Below are 25474 nucleotides of genomic sequence, written 5' to 3' on the forward strand. Positions count from 1 at the left end.
TTTTTCAATGGACGCGTTGGTCAAAAATCTTGGTTCGATTTCCTCAATTTTCGTCCAAATAAACTGGAGATTCTTAATTTTGTGTTTGACGTTAAAATCGGTTTTACACAACTTTTCAAGAGCTTCGTTGTCAATGGAAATTGCCAGATTATCTTTGGTTGTTGATATGAATGTTTGCTTTGCATAAGATAAATATTCCAAGCTCTCCAACGAATACGTGGAGTAACTAAAAGGTGGCAAGTCTTTTCTGTCACATGTGGTTACCAAAGTTGTGCCAAACACGAAGTTGAGGAGAGAGCAGAAAAGCATTTCTTGTGATAGCAGGACTAAAACAACTAACTAAAGTCGACTGTAAAATTACGAAAGGATCAAAACCAAATTGTGAAATAGGATGTACTTTAAAGGACAAGACTTAGGAGCTCTGAAACTATAATTTCAACATTCTAAACAGTTGCAACGAAACTTTTTAATAATCACCAACAGCTTGCAGTTATGAAAGTGTCATTAAAGATTTCAAAACTTCCCAAATGACACAGGTGTTACAAAATTGAGATTTTTTTGTTAATGATTTATTAAACGCGTTTTTAGAGCATTTGACGAAAGTTTCAAGCGGCTAAGATCAGAGCCTGATTGAAATTTCTTCACATTTTTTGGCACCGCTTACAGCTGAGAGGATAATTTCTCAGTATTTATTCTAGATGAGCAAACGATCATCTCTCAACAGAAAATCTCTTCTGCTGTAAATATTAATTTATGTAGACTAATTCTCTATTTTTCTATAGAAGGAAATCCAAGTTGGAGTTCCATTTCAGTACAACTTTACATTGTTCCATGGTCGCAAAAGAAAGAAAACGAAGAAACCAAAGCAGTTTCGCTACTGATTTATTAAAAGTGTCTTTATACAAGAGATCATACATCTAACCAACTTAGACCATTTGTACATTTTCCAGATTTTGAAAACACTTTGAGCAACATTCTCTCCGAGAACGGAAAAGTGTGCACCCAAAAAACCATAACCTTAACTCTCTACCGTAGCTATCATACGCAGCTACTTGAAAGTAATATTGCACGAAAATAAATGATAAATAACTTATATACAAAACTGAAATAATTTAATACAGTCCTGATGGCAAATCAGTCACTTTTCCAACGACTCTGTTATTCCCAGACACGAACTCCTTCTTCTTCGAAACGTTCGAGTTCGCTCGACTGACTTGGCCTGAATACAACCCTGCATTGGTGTGTCCTCTGTTAATCAAAAAACTACTGCTGTTCTTCCTCTCTTGGATCCGCGGGAAGTAATAGAGAATGTCGCTTTGGTCACGTTTCGTCGGTAGAAACATTTTCATTTTCTCATCGTGACCAAACTTCTTTTGGTTTATCAAATTCTTAGATTCGGTGCGAGCAGGTTTCTCGATTTTGTGGTCTGTGACTACAATATCGACCAAACTGTCTAAACCATCGTCGATTCTGTCTAGACTCTTCGATTTGACCTTTTTGTCGTCATGGGACTGTTGGGAGACCATGGGACCATTGCTGTAGTACCCACCATCAAGACTATTTTGTTTTGAAAGAACATTAGGGGCCTTTGTCACTTGTTTGAACGACTCTGATCTCTTCAGGCTCGTCCGGGTTCGTTTCCTCGGTTCTTTTTCAACTCTTGGTAGTTGATACTTTGAAGCACTGAGTAAAGAATCAGACCCTTCTTCACTAGTATAAGGAGTTTCATTCTCAAAAAACAACTCCTTGTTACCATAGTTGTAATCTTCAGCCGGAATAAAGAGATGTACTAAACTTCTAGTTCTTCGCGGTGGTTGCGGATGAAGATTTGAAGGTACGATCTCAACTTCATTACTGTAGTCATCGATGGCCACCGTCATCTGAATTTTACTCGCAACTTGAGCTTCTTCGATTTTCTTTCGCTCGAGTTCTTTCTTCTTCTCATCAGCTTTGTAGACTTCAGTTTCCGCATCGTTGATGATGTTACGGAGCTCTTCAATGACTTCATCAATGGTAGTCTCATCTTCTTCTTCAATTTTAGGAGGTTTTCGGTCATTTTGAATAGTGTAGAGCTCGTAGACTGAAGAGTCGCGTTGCAGACCTTCTTCAGGGGTTGGACTACGTTCCGAGGAAGAGATACCTTCGTCTTCATGAGGGGAGTCATCTATAAAAAAGTGTTAAAGAGCGACTACAACGTCTTAAACTCACCTTTCTTTTTTGAGCTTCCACAAGAAGAGTTCTTTCGAGACTTCTCGGATTTTAAAGAATGCACCTCTTCTTGGAGTTCGCTGCAGCGCTCTTTCAAGCACTGCTCTAAAGATATTAAAATGCCTTTTTCTTCGAGGAGGATTTGAACTCGGCGCTCCAGCAACAAGACTTTGTCTCGAAGACCGTCGTTTTCTCGCTCCGAGCTCTCGAGACGTACCATCAACCCTTCAACATCTAAATGTTTCTTTTCCCAATGATCCAATTCTTCAAAGAGCTGCTCGGTTGAGGAAGAATTGATACTGATGTTCTAGAAATGAAGAATTAGATGATGTAAAATAAAGGAGTGTGGTTACTTTTTTAACAGCAGCGACATCAAATCCCGCTTGTTCTAGTTCGGCTTGGATGTACAACCTCTTCTGCATGTTTTCGGCAGAATCCAAGAACGTGTTTAAGAATTTCATCCCTGCAACCAACAGCTCTCCTTGTCCTCCCGCCGACATTAACATCCCCACAAGAAACCTGAACCTCACAGGTTCACCGAACCTCAACCTCAACGTCGACAGAGCCTCAGAAACCGCAGTATGTGACGGTTGACACGCTTTTGTAAGTAACTGCAATGCAAGAATTCTCGACTTCGTCACGTTGCTCATTATACAAATCGCCAAAGTGAAGAGTCCCGCTGAAGAAACCGACAGTTTCCGTATCGACTCCGTGTAGCGCTGGCAACACAACAGCAAGCATTGAAGACACGAGAACTCATCGAGAAGTGCTCTTCTTTGAAGCGACGGTGGTATTTTTCCCGTTGTGTTGTGGCCTCCAGTCGATTGGCTGAGTTGGATGGCCCGAAGCAAGTCGAGGAGTAAAGTTATACCATCGAACGGATCCGCTACGAATTCTTGGACAAAGCTGAAAGTGAGATATGTCATCTTGAGTTAATAAGAGGTATTTGAACTCATTATGTGGTAATAAAGTGGTTAATTGGAGGTTTGGAAGAGGACATTGACATTGTGCTGTTTGAAGATGAATAATGAAGAGTGGCAAGTGTGGGTTTGTTTGTTGCGTAATTCTTCATTTCACACTTGTTAAGTTTCAGGTTTCGGGGCAAAAAATGTGATTAGGAAGGAGAGGCTGGCGGAGAAAATTAACATTATTATTCATAAGACGTTCCTTTATTTCTCTGTTTGCACCTTTTTGTTCTTCAGATTCTTTACGATTTTTTTCCCTTAATTTTAATCTATAATTAGTTCTATAATTAAAAATTTGGAATTTGAAATAAAAAATAAAATAAATTTGTACTTTTAATTTCCTAAAAAGGTCCAAATCGGTCCTAAAATAAGTACACTGGTCATAAAACCATATTGTAAAAAACAATAAAATACGATGTAAATAACGACTAGTCAGAACTATTCACAGGAATTTTCTCACATTTCCTCGACCTCAGCACGCCGCTTTCGGACAACAGCAAGGAAGACAGCACTGATAGTTAGGATTACTGTGAGGATCACAAGGTGGTTCCGGACATTCCACACAATTTGGATCATCATTATCACACTCTACGTATTGTCCAGGAGGCATATAACTCATTTTTTGAACTGTATTGTCCTCCATTCTCAATTTGGGGGGTTGGTACTTTGGTTTTTCCGCCCACGGGGTGTCAATGGGTTCGATCCGTTCCCAAGGTTGGTACGACATGTTATGGACGGTTTTATCGCTAATTTTTCCTGCCGGTTTTGTGATAGCATTAACTGGGTAAATAGGATTAGCTTTGCAGGCTTTTTCCACGGGCATATAAGACAATCTGTTCACTGTCATGTCGCTCAAAGGACAATCACTAGAAAAGAGATTCACTTGTGGTCGTATCGCGTCAGGTCTAGAAAACGGTTTTGGAACGTAGTCGTGCTTTTGGGTAGTAATATCCTGCATGGGTCCTTCCCCTAATAATTTATGCTCGCAGGGATAAATCGGACACGGGGGCAAAACTTTATGGGGAAGATACGACATGTTATGCACAGTACTATCCGACATCCTCCCTTCTCCAACACATAAATTGTTATCCGGAAGAATCGGTCCGGGTCTATCAACATCCGCCGGTAAATACGACTTCCTATAAATAGTATCTTCATCCATCTTCGCCGCGGGTGGCATGTATCTCCGTTCGGGAGCAAAGGACTTTGGGCGTGCAGGCTGAATATATTTGCACTTCTTCCTTGGTTTGCAGGGCTCGGCTGGCGGCGCGGGAGTGACAACAGGAACACAGACATTGCAACAATTTGCACAGCCCTGAGCCGGTGGGGGCGGACACGGATTGACGGGTATCTTCAGCATGTTTTCGCCAAGAACTGGGATGCTGCAAGGAGGAGCACAACAAGTCGTGGGCTGCGCCGGGGACTCCTTGCCGCAAGTTTTGCAATCCATTGTGGGAATGCCGAAAAGTGGAATTTTGGGAAACGACGAATGTCAGAAATTTTATAATGGCAAGTTGGAAACGGACGCATACTTGACTTGAAGTGGATTTCATAGTTCGCTTTATAATGGCGCTCCAATAAATCCACCTAATGCAGGCAAAAACTGAAGTTCGGTGGCGCAATTATTTCCAAATCAAAAAAAACTTGTGCGTTTCTATCGATTACGCATCATCAATAATATAAACGACACTTTATTAACCCCGCAGCTATTTAAATACTGTTTAGTGTTACCGTTAAATCCCACCTTTGTCTTCGTCCTCTGATTAGGAAAAGACGTCTGAGCAACATCTGGCAGACGTATAATTAGTGTGTGGGTGAAGAGCTCTCAAGGCGACAAGGATAAGTGCCAATAAGAAATATAAGATCTTTAAATTCAACAATATTTACTCTCTTCGCCACGTCTCTTTATATCTGACTAGGCGGATGTTAAATGTTAAGTCTAATAGAAATCACTCAGTCACCTGGGATAAGCGAGTCGAAGATCGGATTTTAACTTCCCCAGAAGCTCGCTGACGGTTCCAAATTGGCGCAGAGTCATCTCAGAACCTGAAGACACCAACATTGGATTCCTGTAGTCCCGGAACGAATTACTCTGAGATCTCCCACAATCAGAGTCGGATCCCATTGGAGTTGGATACAAAGAAACTGCGTTTCCCGTGGTGGGTTTGCGTCCCCATTTTTTCAAAGAGAGCGCGTAGTCTTCGGGGTTGTAAATCGGCGGGCGCTGCTTCTCCTGAAAAAACGAAAAGACATTAGTTTAGAAAACCACTCGAAGATGCTCGCACTCTTCTTGTATTTCCTCAAACTCGGAGCTGTTTTATCACTCATTCAATACAAAGTACTTCGCAAGGCCGAAGCCGAATATGAAATTTGGCATGCGGACACTGTTATGGTGTCATCTGACTCGTTCTACGTTCAAATTTTTGATCAGAAAATTCCTAAATTCTGATGCAAAATGTTGAATTTGTCTTATGACATAGAAAGTCTAATGATTAAAAATTGCAACACCATAGAGTTAGAAAATGAATGTTTTTCTGGGAAAATATCGACCGTCAGTTTTACTCTCGAAATTATTTCTAATAAATTAAAAGTTATCCGGACCGGAACATTTAAAAACTTGAAATTGAAGTTTGTGATCTTAAATCAAAACTTTATAGAAATTTTAGAAGATGGAGCTTTCACTAATTTGCCCAATTTAACTGAATTACATCTCAATCGTAACCGATTGATCCTCATCAATTCCAACGCCTTTTTTCAGGTTCCAAAACTTCATATTTTAGTTGTAAGTCATAACAAAATTTCAGTTTTACCAAATTTTAGTTTTATCCAATATAAGAATCCCTTTATTATTTTAGATTGTAACAATATTTCCAAATTTAATGTTTCGGAGCAAAATTTTCAAACTTTAAGTTTGGTTTGTAATAACATTGAAGTATTACCAGACCATACTTTTGACAACAGCAGAATTTCGGTGTTGGATTTGAATGGAAATCGTTTAAAAATGGTTCCGAAAGGTTTTTGTTTAAACTGTTCGATAAAAGAACTGTATTTTGCGTATCAATCAAACGTTGAAGCGATTAATAACATTTTACAAGGTGCGGTCAAATTTGGAAGTCAAATTGAGATTTCAAGTAAACGTTGTGAAGATTTATGTTCACGAGGTGGGAGTTTGCAAAACTGCTACTTAACGTTTTAACGGTTTTTATTCATTAGTGTATCGCAATAATAAACGTAAACTTGGAAAGTAATTTATTGAACGCCACTTCCGATGCGTCCACCTCCAGCACAAAAATGTCTTTTAAACTGTACAGTTTGTACTTATACTTTTTAATGTGTAACCCTGTAAAGTCAATGTTACCAACGTTTAAATACTTTATGAATATAACTGACGACATAAAAGACGCAGATGCCTCGAGTTATTCTTCAAAACTTATTTCGTTATCTCCATCCAGAAATTCAACACATAAAGTTATGGTTTTACGACAACACATTCCAAAATTTTGGTGCTACATGTTAGATTTGAATCATTTTGTAAAAATACTAACAATTTCGAACTGTAGTACTCAAACTTTAGAACATGAGTGTTTTCTCAGTGAATTGAGAACGTTACAATCACCCTAGAACTTACTAAAAATAAATTAACGAATATCAAAACTGGAACTTTTAGAAATTTGAAACTGCAGTTTCTTAGGTTGGATGACAATTCCATAGAAATTATAGAATTTTCCGCTTTTTCTAATTTAACAAATTTAATAGGTTTATCTCTTCGTTCCAACACAATTTTTCATCCCAATTCTGAATCTTTTGTTCGTCTAATTGGCCTGCAATATTTAGAACTTGAAGACAACTGTATTTCTATTTTGCAATGTATCGACTTGCAATGTAACAGTATTTCAGTGGTCAATAAAAACTTTTTTCGTGGGGTTACCGTCGACGGTTCGATTATATTAAATCTATACAGTAACTACATACTGGAATTACTTGAAAGTTTTATGGACAACTACAATTTTTTGTATGTGGAAATGGGTAAGAATTCTTTGAAAAAACTTCCTAGAACTTGTCACGATTGTATTGTGATAAAATTCTATTATGATTGTTTTAACTGCACTTTGGAACTAGAGAACAGTACCTTAGAAGATACTAACATTTTTAAAGAAACTGTTTATGAAGCATCAAGCTCGAAATTTTTTTGTTTAGAAAGAAAATGCAGTGGTGGAGGTCACAGTTTGAAAATTGATTTTCTTTCCTTCCATTTAGGAATTGTATTTATCTACTTTTAATTCTTTAATACCGCGTTTGGAAATTTCTTTATCGGTGCATTTAGTCATAATTCCTCAACCATAGAGAATGTTTCTTAAGCTCCACAGCGTATTTTTGTACTTTTTACTATGTCATGCCGTAAGAAGACTAGTTTTCAACTACACACTACAAGACATTGACACTACAAAATTCTATTTGTACGCAACAACTATTTCTCTTTCACCGTCTCTAAATTCTAGCTGGAAAGTGGAAGTTAAAAACCAAGTCATTCCAACTCTGTGGTGCCGCATATTGAATCTAACTCACTCTTTAACTCATTTGGCTTTTACGTATTGTAACATCTATGCATTGCAACATGAATGTTTCTCTTACAAGATCAAGAATCTAACCATGTCTCTGGAAATCACTCATAATCATTTAAGGGTGATCAAAACTGGAACTTTTAAGAATTTACGACTATCTGTAATCAACTTGGAAAACAATTTCATTGAAGTCATCGAAAAAGCAGCATTTTCTAATTTGACGGCTTTGACCAGGTTAAATCTTAATGTCAACAGGAACTTTTAAGGATTTGGAATTGACTTTTCTTTTGTTGCACAACAATTTAATTGAAATTATAGAAAAAGGAGGATTTTCTGACATAAATTTGCTGGCGCTAAATCTTAATTACAACAGACTTTTAACTCTCAACTGCGAATCTTTCGTGAACATTGTTGGATTAAACCACTTTACTCTTGAATATAACCGCATTTCTGCTTTACCCAAAAACTTTCTGGTTAATTTTCACTGTTTAAACCTCTTCCTTTCTTTGCAGTACAACGACATTTCTTTGATTGATAAAGATTTTTTTCAAGGTTTTAACGTCAATGGTCTCATTACATTGAATTTAAAAGGTAACAATATTGAAGAGTTACCAAAAGAGTTTATTGATTATCACAATTTTTCGGGTGTCAACATGAACTACAATCCATTGAAAACGATCTTCAAAAGTTGTCACGGCTGTTTAGTGGAGCATCTTTACTATGAGGGTGGAAACATCACCGGTGTACAACAAATGCAGTGGCAGTATTATCTTTAGGATCGATTTCATTTTGCTCGCATATATTCAAATAATCGTTTTAATTTTTTCCTTTGCAACCGGTGACCAAGTTAGGAATTAAAACGCAGTTCCCATTTAACTTTGGCTTTCACAACCGCAAATTGATTTCCCACCATTAAATTAAAAACTCTAATCCAAAAGCAATGAATTTTTAATTCCTTAAGTGTAGAACAAATTATCGTTAACAAATAGTTCGTCTGGAAAAACTATAAAGTTGTTAGTGCGATCGTTTTCCTCAACCACAGGCATGTTTCTGAAGCCTCATAGTTTTTACTTGTATTTTTTACTTTGTCACGTTTCAAGAGCAATTTTTCCTGTTTTTAACTACACAGTGCTTGAAAGTGATTCAGAAAAATATTACTCCTTCGCCAGGACTATTTCTCTTTCGCCAGCAAATTTTAGCTTTAGACTTAATGTAGAAAAGCAGCACATTCCAAAACTTTATTGTCACATGTTAAATTTGTCTCATTCATTGGAAATTTTACAATTTATGTTCTGTGGAATTAAATCATTACAACATGAGTGCTTTTCTCGCAAAATTGAGAACATTACTTCCACGCTAGAATTTCGTGATAATGAATTAACAGTGATCAAAACAGGAACTTTCAAAAATTTAAAACTGCGATTCTTGATGTTGAACAGGAATCTCATTGAAATTATAGAAGAAGCTGCATTTTCTAATTTAACTAATTTAGAACATCTCTATCTTGATTCGAACAGAATTTTTACTCTTAATTGGGCCTCTTTTGTTGGTATAATTAATTTAAAAATCTTAACATTAGGAGACAACTGTATTTCTGCCCTACCCAAAAGGTTCTTCGCAAATTTCCAATTTTTCGAGCCCCATATCAGCTTCTATTGTAATAATATTTTTGTGATTGATAAGGAATTTTTTCGTGGACTAAATGTCGTCGGTTTTATTAATTATTTAGACCTAAATGGTAACTACATACGTAAACTACCTGATGGTTTTATGAACAATTACAATTTTTCAATTGTAGATATTAGTAATAACCCTTTGAAAAAACTCCCTACAAGTTGTCACGGTTGTATTGTAAATACTATCTTTCATGACTGTCTTAATTGCACTAGGGACGGGAAAAAAAACTTGCAAGGAATTAACATATTTGAAGCAACTGTTTTTAATGCAGGAAGTGTGAAATCTTGTCCGAAAAAAAGATGCAAGAACACAGCACAAGGATTGAAAATTGACTTCGTCCCAGCTAATCTAATTGTTATTCAAAGTATATTATTTTTCATTCACTTATTAATGATTTAAAAACTGAATAAAACACAACGGAAAATTTTCTTTCTCTCCTTTACATTGACTAGCTTAAAGTTGTCTTGTAAGTCTTTATTTCTTGCCTTATGTTTCTTCATTCCTTTCTTCTGTGTTGTCTTCTTCGATCAAAATCGAAATCAGAATCAGCTCAAAATACAAAAGAATCGATCTCCACCATTTTAATTTTTTTTTCAATTATACCATTTGCGCAAGAATAAATTGAAATTATTTTGTAATTTAAATGTGTTGTTACTTATGAACTTGAGCCAACCAACCATTATTGTCAGAAAGTTCGTCTCTTCACTAAAGAAATGTCTTTCAAATTGCACATTCTCTTATATTTCGTAATCTCTCATGTTGTTAATTGTAACATTATGTCGAGATTTCCCGTTTTTAACTACGTCTCCAAAGAATGTACAGTTAAAACAGATCATATGAACTCTCAAACGATATCTCTGAGGAATTCAACGTCAAAAATCTTGGTTACAAGCCAGCAGATTCCAATACTGTGGTGTCAAATTTTGAATTTAAACCACAAATTAGAACAGCTGATATTTTCGTTTTGTGACATCGAAGTTCTGGAACACGAGTGTTTCTCTTACAAAATTAAGAATGTTACTTTGTCGCTTCAAATTACTGACAACAAATTAACAGTCATCAAAACAGGAACTTTTAAGAATTTAGAACTGACTTCAATTTACTTGTTCAACAATTTCATTAAAATTATAGAAAAACGAGCATTTTCCAATTTAACTAATTTGGTGGAGCTAAATCTTAATAACAACAAACTTTCAGTACTCAATTCCGATTCTTTTGTCAACATTGTTGGTTTAAACGCATTTACTCTTGCGTATAACTGCATTGTAGCTTTACCCAAGAAGTTTCTGGTGAATTTTCGCTGTTTCAACCTCTTCCTTTCTATACAGTGCAACAACATTTCTTCAATTGATCAAGATTTTTTTCAAGGTTTTAACAACGAAGGTTTTATTGAATTGAATTTAAAAGGTAATAATATTGAAGAGTTACCAAAAGAGTTTTTTGATAATCTTAATTTTTCGAAAGTTGACGTAAACTACAATCCTTTAAAAAAGATCTTCAAAAGTTGTCACGGTTGTTTAGTGAAACATCTTAACTATGATGGTGACAACACCACCAATATAAAACTGCAAGATGGGAATTTACAAGAAGTTGAAGTAATTTATGGAAGAGGACGAAACTTGGGAAATAACTGCATCAGCAGCAAATGCAGTGGTGGTATTATCTTTAGGATCGAACTCATTTTGCTAAAAATAGTTTTAATTTTTTTCGTGGAAACTGGTGGCCAAGTCTATAATTAAAACGCACTTTCGAGTTCACTTGGGCTTTCACAACCGCAAAATTGATTCAAAAACTCTAATTTAAAGCGATGAGTTTTTAATTCACTAAGTACCTATAAAGCAATTGACAAATAATTCGTCTGGAAAAACTTCGTTCGTTCGTTTTCTTCGAGCACAATCATGTTTCTGAAGCCTCACAGCTTGTACTTGTACTTTTTGCTATGCCACGTTTCAAGAGAAAATTTTCCTGTTTTTAACTACACATTGAATGAAAACGGAACCAAAAAAGATTACTCCTTCGTCAGGACGATTTCTCTTTCGCCATCAATAAATTCTAGCTTAGTTAATGTTGACTACCAGCACATTCCAAGACTGTATTGTTACATGTTAAATCTGTCTCATTCCGTGGAAAAATTACAATTTACGTTCTGTGGTATCAAATCAATACAACATGAGTGCTTTTCTCGCAAAATTGAGAACGTTACATCTATGCTAGAACTTGGTGATAATGAATTAACAGTGATCAAGACAGGAACTTTCAAAAATTTAAAATTGCGATTTTTGATGTTGGACCGGAACCTCATTGACATTATAGAAGAAGCTGCATTTTCTAATTTAACTAATTTAGAATATCTCTATCTTGATTCTAACAGAATTTACACTCTTAATTCGGCTTCTTTTCTTCACATAATTGGCTTGAAATACTTATCATTTGCAGACAACTGTATTTCGGTCTTACCCAAAAGGTTCTTTGCAAATTTTCAACTTTTTAAGCCTCGTCTCGCTTTCAACTGTAATAATATTTTGCTAATTGATAAGAATTTTTTTCAAGGATTGAATATTGTCGGTTTTATTGACTATTTAGATCTTCATGGTAACTACATACAGGAACTACCTGAGGATTTTTTTGATAACTACAATTTTTCATTCGTGGATATTGATAACAACCCTTTGAAAAAACTCCCTAAAAGTTGTCACGGATGTATTGTGAATAAATTAATTCATGGCTGTACTAATTGTACTTTGGAACTGGAGAACTTGGACGGAATTCACATATTCCAAGAGACTGTTTTTGATACAAGATATTATGTAAAACGTTGTCCAAAAAAAAGATGTGGCAATGCAGCACAATGTTTGAAAATTAATTCTATGGTATTAAATCTAAGTTTTATATTTTTTATTCACTTATTACAGTAGAACATTTGGAAACTAAATAAAACCACACGCAAAATTTCTTTTTTCTTTACACTGACCAACTTGTAAGTCTTCATTTTTTGCGTCCTTTTTCCTCATTCTCTTAATTTTTCTTTGTTGTCCACTTCAATAAATTAGTTTTGCCGCTTTTTGCTCGTTTTTTAGTACACAAATAAAAATCCAATTTCATCATAAAATGTATTAATTTGGAGGATTAGCATCTAAAAACAAAAGTGTTTTGTTACTTTCATAATGTTTAGACCGATCGTTTGCGCAACATAAATCGAGAATGTTTTTGTAATCTAATAATGTCGTTAGTCATAGCTTCGTAGCCAGTCAGAAATATCCTCTCTACCCTCCAGAAATGTCCTTCAAATTGCACTTTTTCGTGTATTTTGTAGTATACCACGTTGTTAACAGTTACATTATGTCAAAATTTCCTATTTTTAACTATTTAGTCGACGAATATCGAAATAACGCCGCTACAGAAGAACGTTTCAACTGTAAAACTATTTATCTGAGTCCTCTGAAAAATTCAACTTATAGTGTCCGTGTTCTGAAGCAGCAAATTCCGACACTGTGTTGTCGAATATTGAATTTAAACCACAAATTACAACAACTGAGATTTTCGTATTGTAACATCGAAGTGTTGGAACACGAGTGTTTCTCTGACCGAATTAAAAATGTTAACTTGTCGCTGCAAATTACTAACAACAACCTAAAAGTGATCAAAACTGGAACGTTCAAAAATCTGAATCTGTCTTCACTTTTCTTATCCAACAACTTAATTAGAAGCATAGAAAAAAAAGCATTTTTTAACTTAAATTTGTTCGAGATACATCTTGATAACAACAGACTATTAACTCTCAATTCCGATTCTTTTGTCAACATTGTTGGTTTGAAAGACTTTTCACTTAGATATAATTGCATTTCTGCTCTGCCGAAGAATTTTCTGGTAAATTTTTACTGTTTCAACGTCATCATTTCTTTAGAGTGTAACAATATTTCTTCGGTTGATCCCAATTTTTTTTATGGTTTCACTAATGAAGGTTTTATTGAGTTAAATTTAAAATTTAACAAGATTGAAGAGTTACCAAAAGAGTTCTTCGATTATCACAATTTTTCAAGTGTCGCTTTAAAATACAATCCTTTGAAGAAAATCTTTAAAAGTTGTCACGGATGTTTGGTGCAAAATCTCGGATATGATAGCGGAGGGAACCACACTTGTTTGAAACTGGAAGATGGTGATTCACAAGAAGTTGAAGAAATTGATGGAAGAAGACAAATTTTGAGAAATTGTTTCCACAACAGCAAGTGCAATGGTGGTGTTATGTTTAGGATAGATCTCGGTGTGATCATTTTGCTCGCAAATATTCAAAAAATACTTTTTGGTTTTTGAACACTCGTATTTTATACAGGGTGGAACAGAAATGAGAAAATTAAAATAAACTGGTGGTAGATCTTGTTAAAACTAATAAATTTTTAGTTTGGTGATTTCCAAAATTCGAGCTCAGTTTCGAGATATTAATAATTTTGGAAACTGATCAGTTTTCATGACATGACTATTTGTCGTCTATTGGACAAAAAATCTAAACATTGCCAGCTAATCGGCAAGCCGCAACCACATAAAAAGAAAACTGATAACGTTTTTGTCAATTTAATCATTTGATTTCATGAATTATGTTAGTCGTAATTTTGCCGGCTTTGGAAACAGTTCATTGTTTTACGGAAAGTGAAAGTGTTTGAATCTCAAAAAACATGGAAAGATTGATGGTCACTTTGAACAACTTCTTTAATTTCATTCTTGTACACCAGTGTTATCAACACGAAAAAGGTAGGATTTCTTGTTTTTCTTTGTCAAATTTGATTTTTTTACTTATTTCTTGTTCTAAATTAGTCCATAATTTTTTCATAAAAACAACACATGTCTAAAAATCGCCCGTACAAAATTTACTGACAAGGTCTGTGTCACGTTGTTGTGTACGAAGATGTGCATACGATGCACACTTAAAACTTCACAATTTTTCTGGAAAATACTTGAAAACTTTGGAAAACCAAAGAGCACCAGTTTAATTTAAAGTACTTCCCTGTTGTAACTTTACGACTAAATAAAACCATAACGCAAAATTACGTTTTTCTTTCTGTTATCTGTAAAATGTTGAAGCAACAAATTAGGAAAAATGGGAAAATTGAAGAAGAAGAAACGTTAATTAATAAATCTAAAAAGTTTACTGTGGAAAGTCCGAATTAAAAATCCCTTTTTATGCCTGTGACATTACAAAACTTAATGGATAACTAATTTCATCGAAATGGAAGGAAAACAAGGAAAGTTCAAATGCATCTGTACAAGCACCATAGTAATATTTTACGCAACAATAAACATGCAATTAAAAAGCACTGAACGATATTTCACAACAAGATTTCACTCTTCCTCAGAACGTCCATCCACCCGAAGAAATGTTTATAACACTACGAAACTTATACTTTTATATTCTAATTTCTCATGCTCTAAGAATTAGATCTAAGTATCCCGTTTTCGACTTCAAAGTCACCGAAAATAACGACACGGTCGATCATTTCAAATCAAAAACAATTTTTCTTTCACCATTCGTAAATTTAAGTAATGTGGTTTTTGTTATTGATCAACACATTTCAATACTGTATTGTCGAATGTTGAATTCGTCCCATGAATTGCAATACTTGTCCTTTAAATTCTGTGCTATTTCTGAAGCTATCTACCCGAAAAAATGTTTCTAAAACCACGAACTTTGTACTTTTATTTTTTAATGTGTGATATTTTAATATCGAATTCCCAAGTTTTTGATTTCATGGCCTATGAACAAGACCCCATAGTTGACCACCGCAATTCAACAACAATTTTTTTGTCACCATTCCTAAACTTGAGCTTTCAAATCTTCGTTGTTAACCAACACATTACAATGCTGTATTGCAGAATGTTTAATCTGACCCATGAATTGCAAAACTTGTCGTTTGAATCTTGTAGCATCGAAGTTCTTGAAACTGAGTGCTTTTCTGAGGCTCTTGAAAATGTTACCTCCTCCCTAATTATCACTGCTAATAAATTGAAACTAATCAAAACAGGAACTTTTAGAAATTTGAAATTGGAAGTACTCATATTGGACAATAATTCAATTGAAATTATATAAACCGCTGCGTTTTCTAATTTAACTAATCTAACAACGTTGTCTCTTGTTCTCAACAGACTCTTTGCTCTAAACTCTGAGGCTTTCGTAAATATCAGATTGTACACTTTACTGTTAGGAAACAACTGTATTTCGGCTTTGCCCAAGAATTTTCATTCAAATCTTCGATTCTCAAGTCTTCTTCTCAATTCCATTTTCTTGAGGTGTAATAAAATTTCAGTGGTCGATGTAGATTTTTTCCGTGGGTTTTCAGGAGAAGGATTCATTAACATAGATTTGGAAGGTAAAAGAATTTTTTAATGACTACAATTTTTCATTGGTGAACATGAATTATAATCCTTTGAAAAACTTCTCATTAAGTTGTCATAACTGTATTCTCATACGATTCGACTGCAATAATTGTAAGAAATCGGAAACAAAGAATGGGACTTTGCAGGCGGTTTTTGGAGGCGGCATTTACAAGAAAGGAAGTCCAAAACTTGAGTGTTACAAAAATAAATGCAGTGGCAAAGGACACGAAACCAAAGCTAATTCTTTACTTATTCTGCTTATTCTACTTATTTTGCTTATTCTAATTGCAATTTCTGTAATTATTATCAAATTACAAGTTTTCGCAATACGCCCATTATAAAAAAACATAGGAGTATTTCTTTTCTATTAAATTGCTTTTACCATTTATTCCAATAACTGTAGTTAATGGAAAGTCTTGAATTTTTAATTCAAGTGCCGCGCAATTATTTAAAAATAGTTCGTTTGGAAATTCATTTCGTTAAAACTCTTTCACAAAGTTCGACCATCGAAAATGTTTCTCAAGTTACACAGCTTTTACTTGTACTTTTTACTATGCCACGCTTTTAAAAGCTCAAATTTTCCTATTTTCAACTACGCAGAGCTTAATCACGGAACAAACAGACCAATAATTGTAAAAGACTATTCCTCCGCACGTATTTTTGCCTGCTATAAATTCCACCATTTAAGTGATGGTTAATCAACAACAAATTCCAAAACTGTGGTGCTTCATGTTGAACCTGCGTAATAAATTGAAAATTTTAATTTTTACCCAGTGCAACATCCAAGAACTGGAACATGAATGTTTCTCTTATAAAATTAAGAACCTTACTCAGTCGCTCCAAATTAGTTACAACAAATTAAGAATAATCGAGACAGGAACGTTCAAAAATCTGAAGCTGGAATCACTCTTTTTGAATAACAATTTCATTGAAATCATAGAAAGCGCGGCATTTTCTAATTTGACCAATTTGATCGAATTACATCTTAATTCCAATAGACTTTTTACTCTTAATTCTAAATCTTTCAAAAACATTTCTGGACTGCAAGTCCGGACTAAGGGGGGGGCTAAGGGTGCTGTAGCACCGGGCCCCACCTTCCCAGGGGCCCCTTGCCACGTAAAAATTTGCTATAAAAATTGAAAAAATACAAATCAAGTACGTAAGGCTTTCTTTGCATAATTTTATCGATGAGCCCCCTTTTACGATTTAGCCCCGGGCCTCAAATTTTCTTAATCCGGGCTTGCTGGACTGTACAACTTAGAACTTCAGAATAACTGCATTTCTGTATTACCCAAGAATTTTCTTTCAAATATTTGCAGTTTACGACTTTTCATCACTTTTGAATGCAACAATATTACTGAAGTAGATAAAGATTTTTTTCAAGGTTTTGACGTAAAGAGTCGTATTGACTTAAATTTAAGAATGAACAACATAGAAGAGCTACCAGAAGCGTTTTTTGATCATCACAACTTTTCGCATGTATTAATGGAGTACAATCCTTTGAGAAAAATCTTTAAAAGTTGTCACGATTGTATTGTGGATATTTTGCACTATGATGGTAGTAACAGGAGAAAATACTTTACTTTAAAAGATGGTAATTTAACAAATTGGCAATTTCTAAAGCTTAACAACAGTCAATTCGAACATGTTTGCTCCAATAGAACAAAATGCAGCAGTGGTGGATACGTCTTCAAAACAAATCTCCTCGCCTTTAGTCTTATAATTCTAACTTTTTACTTCATTTAAAGATTGTTAAAAAGTATTCAAATTTTTCTAATTCAGCCAAAATCTGTAATAATTAGAATTAATTAATTGTGGAAACTTAAATTTCCCTCACTATTGAGGAAAATTTACGTTTCTTAACAGAAAATGCATTTTACATGTCTACATTGGAAAAGCCATTAAATTGATTTTACCATTTCATATTGTAACTGTAGTCTTGAAATTTTAATTCAACGAGTGTCGCGATCTAAAACGCCAAATAGTGCGTTTGAAAATTCCTCCCTTTCAAATTCTTTCACGAAACTCACTTGAACCGAAGACAATGTTTTTTAAGCTGCACTGCTTTTACCTGTACTTGGTATTTTGCCACGCTTTTTTAATAAGTTCAAAATATCCAATATTCAACTACGAAATCGTGCAAAAACCCGAAACAGCACCTTTTACAACATTTTACGCAAGAACTATTTCTCTTTCGCCGTCTATAAATTCTACCCTTCAAGTGAAGGTGACCCAGCAACAAATTCTAAAACTGTGGTGCCATATGTTGAAGCTGACTCATTTCTTAGAAATTTTAATTTTCACAGAGTCTAACATCCAAGAGTTGGAACAGGAATGTTTCTTTCATAAAATTAAGAATGTTACTTGGTCGCTCCAAATTACGTTCAACAAATTAAGAGTGATCAAGACAGGAACTTTCAAAAATCTGAAACTGGAATCACTCTTTTTGAATAACAATTTCATTGAAATCATAGAAAAAGCGCCATTTTGTAATTTAACCAGTTTGACCGGATTGCATCTTAATCCCAACAGACTTTTGACTCTCAATCCTGAATCTTTCGAGAACATTGCCGGCCTGCGCTTATTCAAACTTGAAAGAAACTGCACTTCTGCATTGCCCAAGAGTTTTCTTTCAAGTGTTCGCGGTTTACAACTTCTCATCAGTTTTGAAGATAACAATGTAGCCATAGTTGATAAAGATTTTTTTCACGACTTTGATATAAAAGGTCCTATTGACTTAAATTTAAGATGTAACAACATACAAGAGTTACCAGAAACGTTTTTCGATCATCACAACTTCTCATTTGTGAAAATAGAAAGGAATCCGTTGAGAAAAATCTTTAAAAGTTGTCACGATTGTTTTGTGGACGTTTTGTTCTATGAAAATCACCACTCATATATTAGTTTGAAAGATGGTAATTTACCAGATTGCAATATCTGAACTTTAATAACAGTGCGTTGGACGATTCTTGCAAGAAAAGCAAATGCAGAAGTGGTGGATACATCTTCAGAACAAAATTTCTTGCTTTTAGTCTAATAATTTTGACTTTTAACTCCTTGTAAAAATCTTGTTGTTATTTTTTACGATTTCTTGACATCTTTGATAAACTGTAGTATAACGGTAGCTAATTTAGAAAGTTGTAATTTTACTTTCTGCGTTGTCCCACTGCTTAAACTTAAAATACACTTTTTGAAATGCTCAATATTCTAATTCTGATAAAATTTGAAGACCACCAAAAATGGAAATAGAACATTTCAAAATCCAAAGTAGTCAATTAATATAAATTGTTTGCTTATTTTCATCTAAATGGAGTATAAACAAAACTTTCAATGCATCCTTAAAAGCTCTATATTTCAATTTTACGCAATAATAAACACACATATTAATAGCACTGAAAATATAAACTGCATTATTCCACTTTTTCTCAGAACGTCGATCCTCTCAAAGAAATGTTTCGAAATCTGTTAAGCTTATACTTTTATTTTTTAACGAGTCATTCTCTAATATATAGTAGAATCAGACCGAATTATCCCGTTTTTGCCTTCCGAGCTAACGAATACAACCAGACAGTCACAGAATATTCAAATTCACGAACAATTTTTTTGTCACCACTCCTAAATTCAAGTTTTGAAATTTATGTTGTTCACCAACACATTCCAAAACTATATTGCAGAATGTTGAATCTAACTCATGTATTACAACACTTAATGTTTAAATTCTGTGGGATTAAAGGTCTAGAATCTGAGTGCTTTTCCGAGGCTATACAAAATATTAGTTACACCCTAGAAATTATTGGTAATGAATTAAAAGTTATCAAAACCGGAACGTTTCGAAACTTGAAGTTGGTGCTGCTCCTCCTCGACAATAATTTCATTGAAATTATAGAAAACTCGGCCTTCTACAATTTGACAAATTTGCAAACGTTGTCTCTTAATTCCAACAGACTTTTTGTTCTCAACTCTGAAGCTTTCGTAAATGTCAGCTTATACAACTTACAGTTTGAAGACAACTGCATTTCTTCTTTGCCCAGGAACTTTCTTAGGAAATTTCGGTTCACAAACCCGTACGTTTCATTAAAATGTAATCAAATATCTATGATAAACCAAGATTTTTTACGTGGCCTTATCGGAGAAGGTTTCATCGATCTGGATTTACAAAGTAACAAGATAGAAGATTTACCAGAAGGGTTTTTCGATAATTACAATTTTTCAACGGTCAACTTGAATTACAATCCTTTGAGAAACTTCTCGATAAATTGTCACGACTGTGTGGTACAACGTTTCCACTGCAATAATTGTACGAATTGGGCAGATGAAAATGAGACTTTTTTTGAAGACGGGTTATACAAGGTAGGAACTCCAAAACTTCGATGTCGCAGAAGTAAATGCAATGGAGGTCAAGGTTGCAAGGTTGATTTTTTGTTTAATTTACTCATTTTGATTGTACATTTAGTTTAAAATGAGCTATTTGGAGTAACGTACTAATAAATAAAACAGTTACTTTTACACCAGAAAGACTTTATAGACTTCAAATCCAAAAACAACAATCAAATTAACATTCCCAATGACGTGGGGCCCGCTACTTTGCATTTTCGAACAAACTTTATAACTCTCGCTATCATTTACAACAACAATTTTCCCAATTTTCTCTTTTCCTTCGTAAACATCCTTCAAGTACCCGAAATTTGCGTGGTCTGCATCAATACTCAAAAAGTCCACAGTACAACCATTACAAAATGCTTTGGGTACACGTTTTAATAAATTATGTCTCAAATCAAGAAACGAAATATTAAGATTATCGAAAATACCATCAAGTAACTCTTCGATGTTGTTACCATCTAAATAAAGCCCAATTGCACCTTGAAAATGCGAAAAGGTATTTCTATCAATCTTCGAGATTGAGTTGCACGTCAAATAAAGCTGCTCAGGTTGAAAATGATCAAACAAATCCCCTTTTAAGTAAGAAATGTAATTAGATGAAACATGAAAATAGCGAATTTTTGAAATTTGTCCAAAACTGTTCGAATTTAGAAAAGTTAATTTGTTGTTTTGGAGATCCAATAATAATAAATGTGATAAATTCACGAAAGCCCCGTCTTCTATTATTTTAATGAGATTACAGCACAGCCTCAAATATTTAATTTGCAAGTCTTTGAATGTCCCTTTTTTTATAACAGTTAGAAAGTTGCCGTTTAATATTAGATCACCAACAACATTTTGGATTTGTTTAGAAAAACACGACTCTTCTATCGTTTTAATACCACAAGAGGAAATCTCTAAATCGAAGCTTGGATGAGTCAAGTTTAGCATTCTGCAGCACAAATTTTGGATTCGCTGACGTGCAATTTTAACACTGTAGTTTGCCGGAATTGAAATAACATTACTCTTCAGATATAATTTTTGAGAAGTCCAAGAGGCCCTTGCAGAATAATTCAAGTTATAATTATAAAGGACACAATTTAAACTGGCTTTGGAACAAAGCGAGAGAAGCACGAGTCTCAACATTTTGCTCGAGACTAGTAAAATTTGAATAGAAATCTTGTAATTAATGGAGTTTTCTAATTTTCTTTGAAAGCTCCAAATGCATTTGGTAAAAGCTTTGTCGTTGAGCCTATTAAAGTTTAAAAGTTGCCTACAACATTTAATGATGTCGTAACGTAAAGAGCTTAATTGATGCAATAATTCACTTAATTCAACTTTCTGCTGGTTTTTCTGAATTTCAGTTATTTTGATACTAAAAAAAAATAAAACCTAGAATATTTCGACGCACTTGGGCTTTTGGCGTAAATTTTAGTTTTACTTTATTTCGGTGTCGTCTGTTTTATAAATAAAAAAGGCAATTGATTTACACCAGAAAAACTTTATAAACTACAAATACAAAAACTACAATTAAAAGAAAATTCCCAAGAACATGGTGCCCTTTACATTGCATTTTCGGACAAACCCCGGTACTCTTACTATCATTTCCAACAAAAACCTTTCCAATTTTCTCTTTTCCTTCGTAAACATCCTTCAGGTACCCGTAATTTGCAATGTCATCATCAATATACAAATTATCGACGGTACATCCGTTACAAAATCCTTTAGGTACATGTTTCAATAAATTCTGTCTCAAACTAAGTTTAGAAAAATGAAGTTTATCAAAAATACCTTCAGGCAACTCTTCTATGTTGTTACCAAATAAATGAAGCTCAATAACACCTTGAAAATGCGAGAAAGTATTTCTATCAATCTTTGAAATTGAGTTACATATCAAATCAAGCCGCTCAAGATGAAAATGATCAAAGAAATGTCCATTTAAACGAGGAATGTGATTAAACGAAAAATCAAAGCTTTGCAATTTTGGAAATTGCACAAATCCGTTCGGATTTAAAAACGTTAATTTGTTGTTATCGAGCCTTAGCGTTAATAGATGTGATAAATTGACGAAAGCTCCGTCATTTATTATTTTAATAAGATTACAGCACAGATTCAAATTTTTAATTTGCAAGTCTTTGAATGTTCCTTTCTTTATAACAGTTAGAAGATTGTTAGTTATTAGTAGATCACCAACAACATTCTGAATTTGTTTAGAAAAACACGACTCTTCTATAGTTTTAATACCACAAGAGCAAAAATTTAAATTGAAGGTTTGATGAGTCAAGTTTAGCATCTTACAGCACAAATTGGAGATTCTCTGATTTACAATCTTAACACTGTAGTTGGCCGGAATTGAAATAACATTACTCTTCAGATATAACACTTGAGAAGTCCAAGAGGCCCGTGCAGAAAAATTCAAGTTATATAGGACACAATTTAAACTAGCTTCGAAACAAAGCGAGAGAAGCAAGAGCTTCAACATTGTGCACGAGACTAGTAAAATTCGGAAGTAAATCCTGTGGTTAATAAAATTACCTAATTTTCGTTCAAAGTTTCAAATAAATTTGGTAACACCGTTGTCGTTGAGTCTATTAAAGAACAAAAGTTGCCTACAATATTTAAGAATGTCGTAACGTAAAAACCTCAAATGATAGATACAATTTATTCACTTAATTCGACTTTTTGCAGGTTTTCCCGAATTTTTTTGATAGTAAAAACAATAAACCTAGAATTTTTCGACGCACTGGTGCTTTTGGCCTAAGTTTTACTTTCACTTTTTTTTGGCATCCTCTATTTTTATAGGTAAATAAAACCATTAATTTTATACCAGAAAGATTTTATACACTACAAATCCAAAAACCATAATCAAAAGAAAATTCCCAAAAATATGGTGCCCGCTACTTCGCATTTTCGCACAAACCCCAGAACTCCTATTTCCATTTCCAACAAAAAGCTTCCCAATTTTCTCTTTTGCTTCGTAAACATCCTCCAAGTACCCGAAATTTGAGTGGTCTTCATCAATACTCAAAGAGTCCACAATACAACCATTACAAAATCCTTTGGGTACACGTTTCAATAAATTCTGTCCCAAATTAATTCGAGAAAAATGAAAATTATCAAAAATGCCTTCAGGTAACTCCTCGATGTTGTTACCAAATAAATGAACCTCAATTACACCTTGAAAATGCGAGAAGGTATTTCTATCAATCTTCGAGATTGAGTTGCATATCAAATTAAGCTGCTTAGCTTGAAAATGATCAAAAAAATGCCCATTTAAACCAGAAATGTAATTAAATGAAAAATCAAAGCTGCGCAATTTCGGAATTTGTACGAAACTGTTCGGATTTAGAAATGTCAATTTGTTGTTATTGAGCTTTAGTGTTGATAAATCTGATAAATTTACGAAAGCCCCGTCTTCTATTATTTTAATGCGATTACAGCACAGACTCAAACTTTTAAATTGCAAGTTTTTGAATGTTCCTTTTTTTATAACAGTTAGAAGGTTGTTGGTTAATATTAGATCACCAACAACATTCTGAATTTGTTTAGAAAAACACGACACTTCTATCGTTTTAATACCACAACAGTCAAATTGTACATTAAAGCTTTGATGTGGCAAGTTTAGCATCCTGCAGCACAAATTGGAAATTCTCTGATTTCTGACTGAAACACTGTAGTTCACCGGAATTGAAATAACTTTACTCTTCAGATAAACCTCTTGAGAAGTCCAAGAGGCGCGTGCAGAAAAATTCAAGTTATAAAGAACACAATTTAAACTAGCTTTCAAACAAAGCGAGAGGAGCAAGAGTTTTAACATTTTGCATGAGACTAATAAAATTCGGAACTAAATCCTGTGATATATGACGTTTCCTAATTTTCTTTCAGAGTTTCAAATACTTTGGTAAAAGCTTTGTCGTTGAGGCTATTAAAGTGCCAAAGTTGCCTACAACATTTAAGGATGTCGTAAGATAAAAACCTCAATTGATACAATAATTATTGTTTATTTAATTCAACTTTCTATAGGTTTTAATGAATTTGAGCTTTTTTGATGCTAAAAAAAAACCTATAAGACAATTGATTTTACACCAGAAAGATTTTGTAGACTACAAATTCAAAAACAACAATCAAAAGAAAATTCCCAACAACATGGTGCCCGCTACTTCGCATTTCAAATTAATTTGGTAACACCTTTGTCGTTGAGTCTATTAAAGAACAAAAGTTGTCTACAATATTTAAGGATGTCGTAACGTAAAAATCTCAATTGATAAATACAATTCATTCGCTAAATTCGAGATTCTACAGATTTTCCTGAATTTAAGTTTATTGACACTACAAAGAATAAAACCTAGAATTTTTCGACGCCCTTGAGACAATTGCTTTTACACTAAAAAAACTTTATTGTCCACAGGTTTATTAACAATATTAAAAAAAACATGAACTTGGCATTTTCGAGAAAGTCCCAGAATTCCAACTCACATTTTCAACAAGAATCTGCCCCAATTTCTCCTCCCCTTCATAAACATTCTTCCGAAGTACCCGAAACTTGCGTGGTCATCATCAGTATCCAGTTGATTCACTGGACAACCAGCACAAAACCCTTTGGGTACACGTTTCAATAAATTATGTCTCAAATCAAGATACGAAAAATTAAGATTATCAAAAACGCCTTCAGGTAATTCTTCGTTGTTGTTACCAAATAAATGAACCTCATTTGCTCCTTGAAAATGCGAGAAGGTATTTCTATCAATCTTCGAGATTGAGTTGCATACCAAAAGAAGCTGCTCAGCATGAAAATGATCAAAGAAATGTTCATTTAAACGAGAAATGTAATTAAATGATAAATCAAAGCTACTTAATTTTAGAATTTGCACAAAACTCTTCGGATTTTGAAAAGTTGATTTATTGTTATCGAGACGTAGCATAGATAAATGTGATAAATTCACGAAAGTCTTATCTTCTATAATGCCAATGAAGTTATTGTTCAACGCCAACGTTTTAATTTGCAAGTTTTTGTCTGTTGTTTGTTATTTTGACATTACCAACAACATTTTGTTCTTTTTTCCGTAAACCACTGTTCTTCGATCGATTTAATACCACAACCGTAAAACTTCGAATCAATAGTTTGTTGAGGCAAATTTAGAATTATACAGCTCAAGTTGGGGATTTTCTGATGTCGAATGGCTGCACTGTAATTTACCGGAAATGAAATAATAGAAGAATGATGTTTCTAATATAAAATTCAAGTCAAAAAGAGCGCTGGATTTGAAACGGGGGAATAACAACATTTTAGACCACACATAATGCAACACAATGAAGACTTTACATAACAAAAAAATT

General features: G+C 34.0%; 2 protein-coding genes across 3 annotated transcripts in view; both read right to left on the reverse strand.

The window, feature by feature from the left end:
- Nucleotides 1-856: 856 nt before the first annotated feature.
- The window catches only part of mwh (multiple wing hairs), a 50816-nt gene continuing 26198 nt past the window's right edge, over nucleotides 857-25474 (reverse strand). For both annotated transcript variants that reach the window (XM_088041774.1, XM_088041775.1), the window contains exons 3-6: nucleotides 5135-5406; nucleotides 2562-3114; nucleotides 2209-2515; nucleotides 857-2164 (exon numbers count right to left, since the gene is read on the reverse strand). In XM_088041774.1, the coding sequence (XP_087897900.1) occupies nucleotides 1113-2164; nucleotides 2209-2515; nucleotides 2562-3114; nucleotides 5135-5406 (2184 nt within the window). In that variant the 3' untranslated portion in view covers nucleotides 857-1112. The remainder of the gene's footprint in view (nucleotides 2165-2208; nucleotides 2516-2561; nucleotides 3115-5134; nucleotides 5407-25474) is intronic.
- Nucleotides 3646-4640, reverse strand: LOC148171554 (uncharacterized). Its single transcript, XM_088041830.1, has one exon. The coding sequence runs from the start codon at nucleotides 4621-4623 to the stop codon at nucleotides 3646-3648; it is 978 nt and encodes a 325-aa protein (XP_087897956.1). The 5' UTR covers nucleotides 4624-4640.

This window comes from Gnatocerus cornutus, chromosome 7 (genome assembly GCF_029298725.1).
Source record: "Gnatocerus cornutus isolate USDA-ARS CGAHR chromosome 7, icGnaCorn1.1, whole genome shotgun sequence".
Lineage (NCBI taxonomy): Eukaryota > Metazoa > Arthropoda > Insecta > Coleoptera > Tenebrionidae > Gnatocerus > Gnatocerus cornutus.

Bases quoted from the DNA above. Each gene is read 5' to 3' on its own strand.
- LOC148171554 (XM_088041830.1), bottom strand. From the start codon at position 4,623: ATGGATTGCAAAACTTGCGGCAAGGAGTCCCCGGCGCAGCCCACGACT.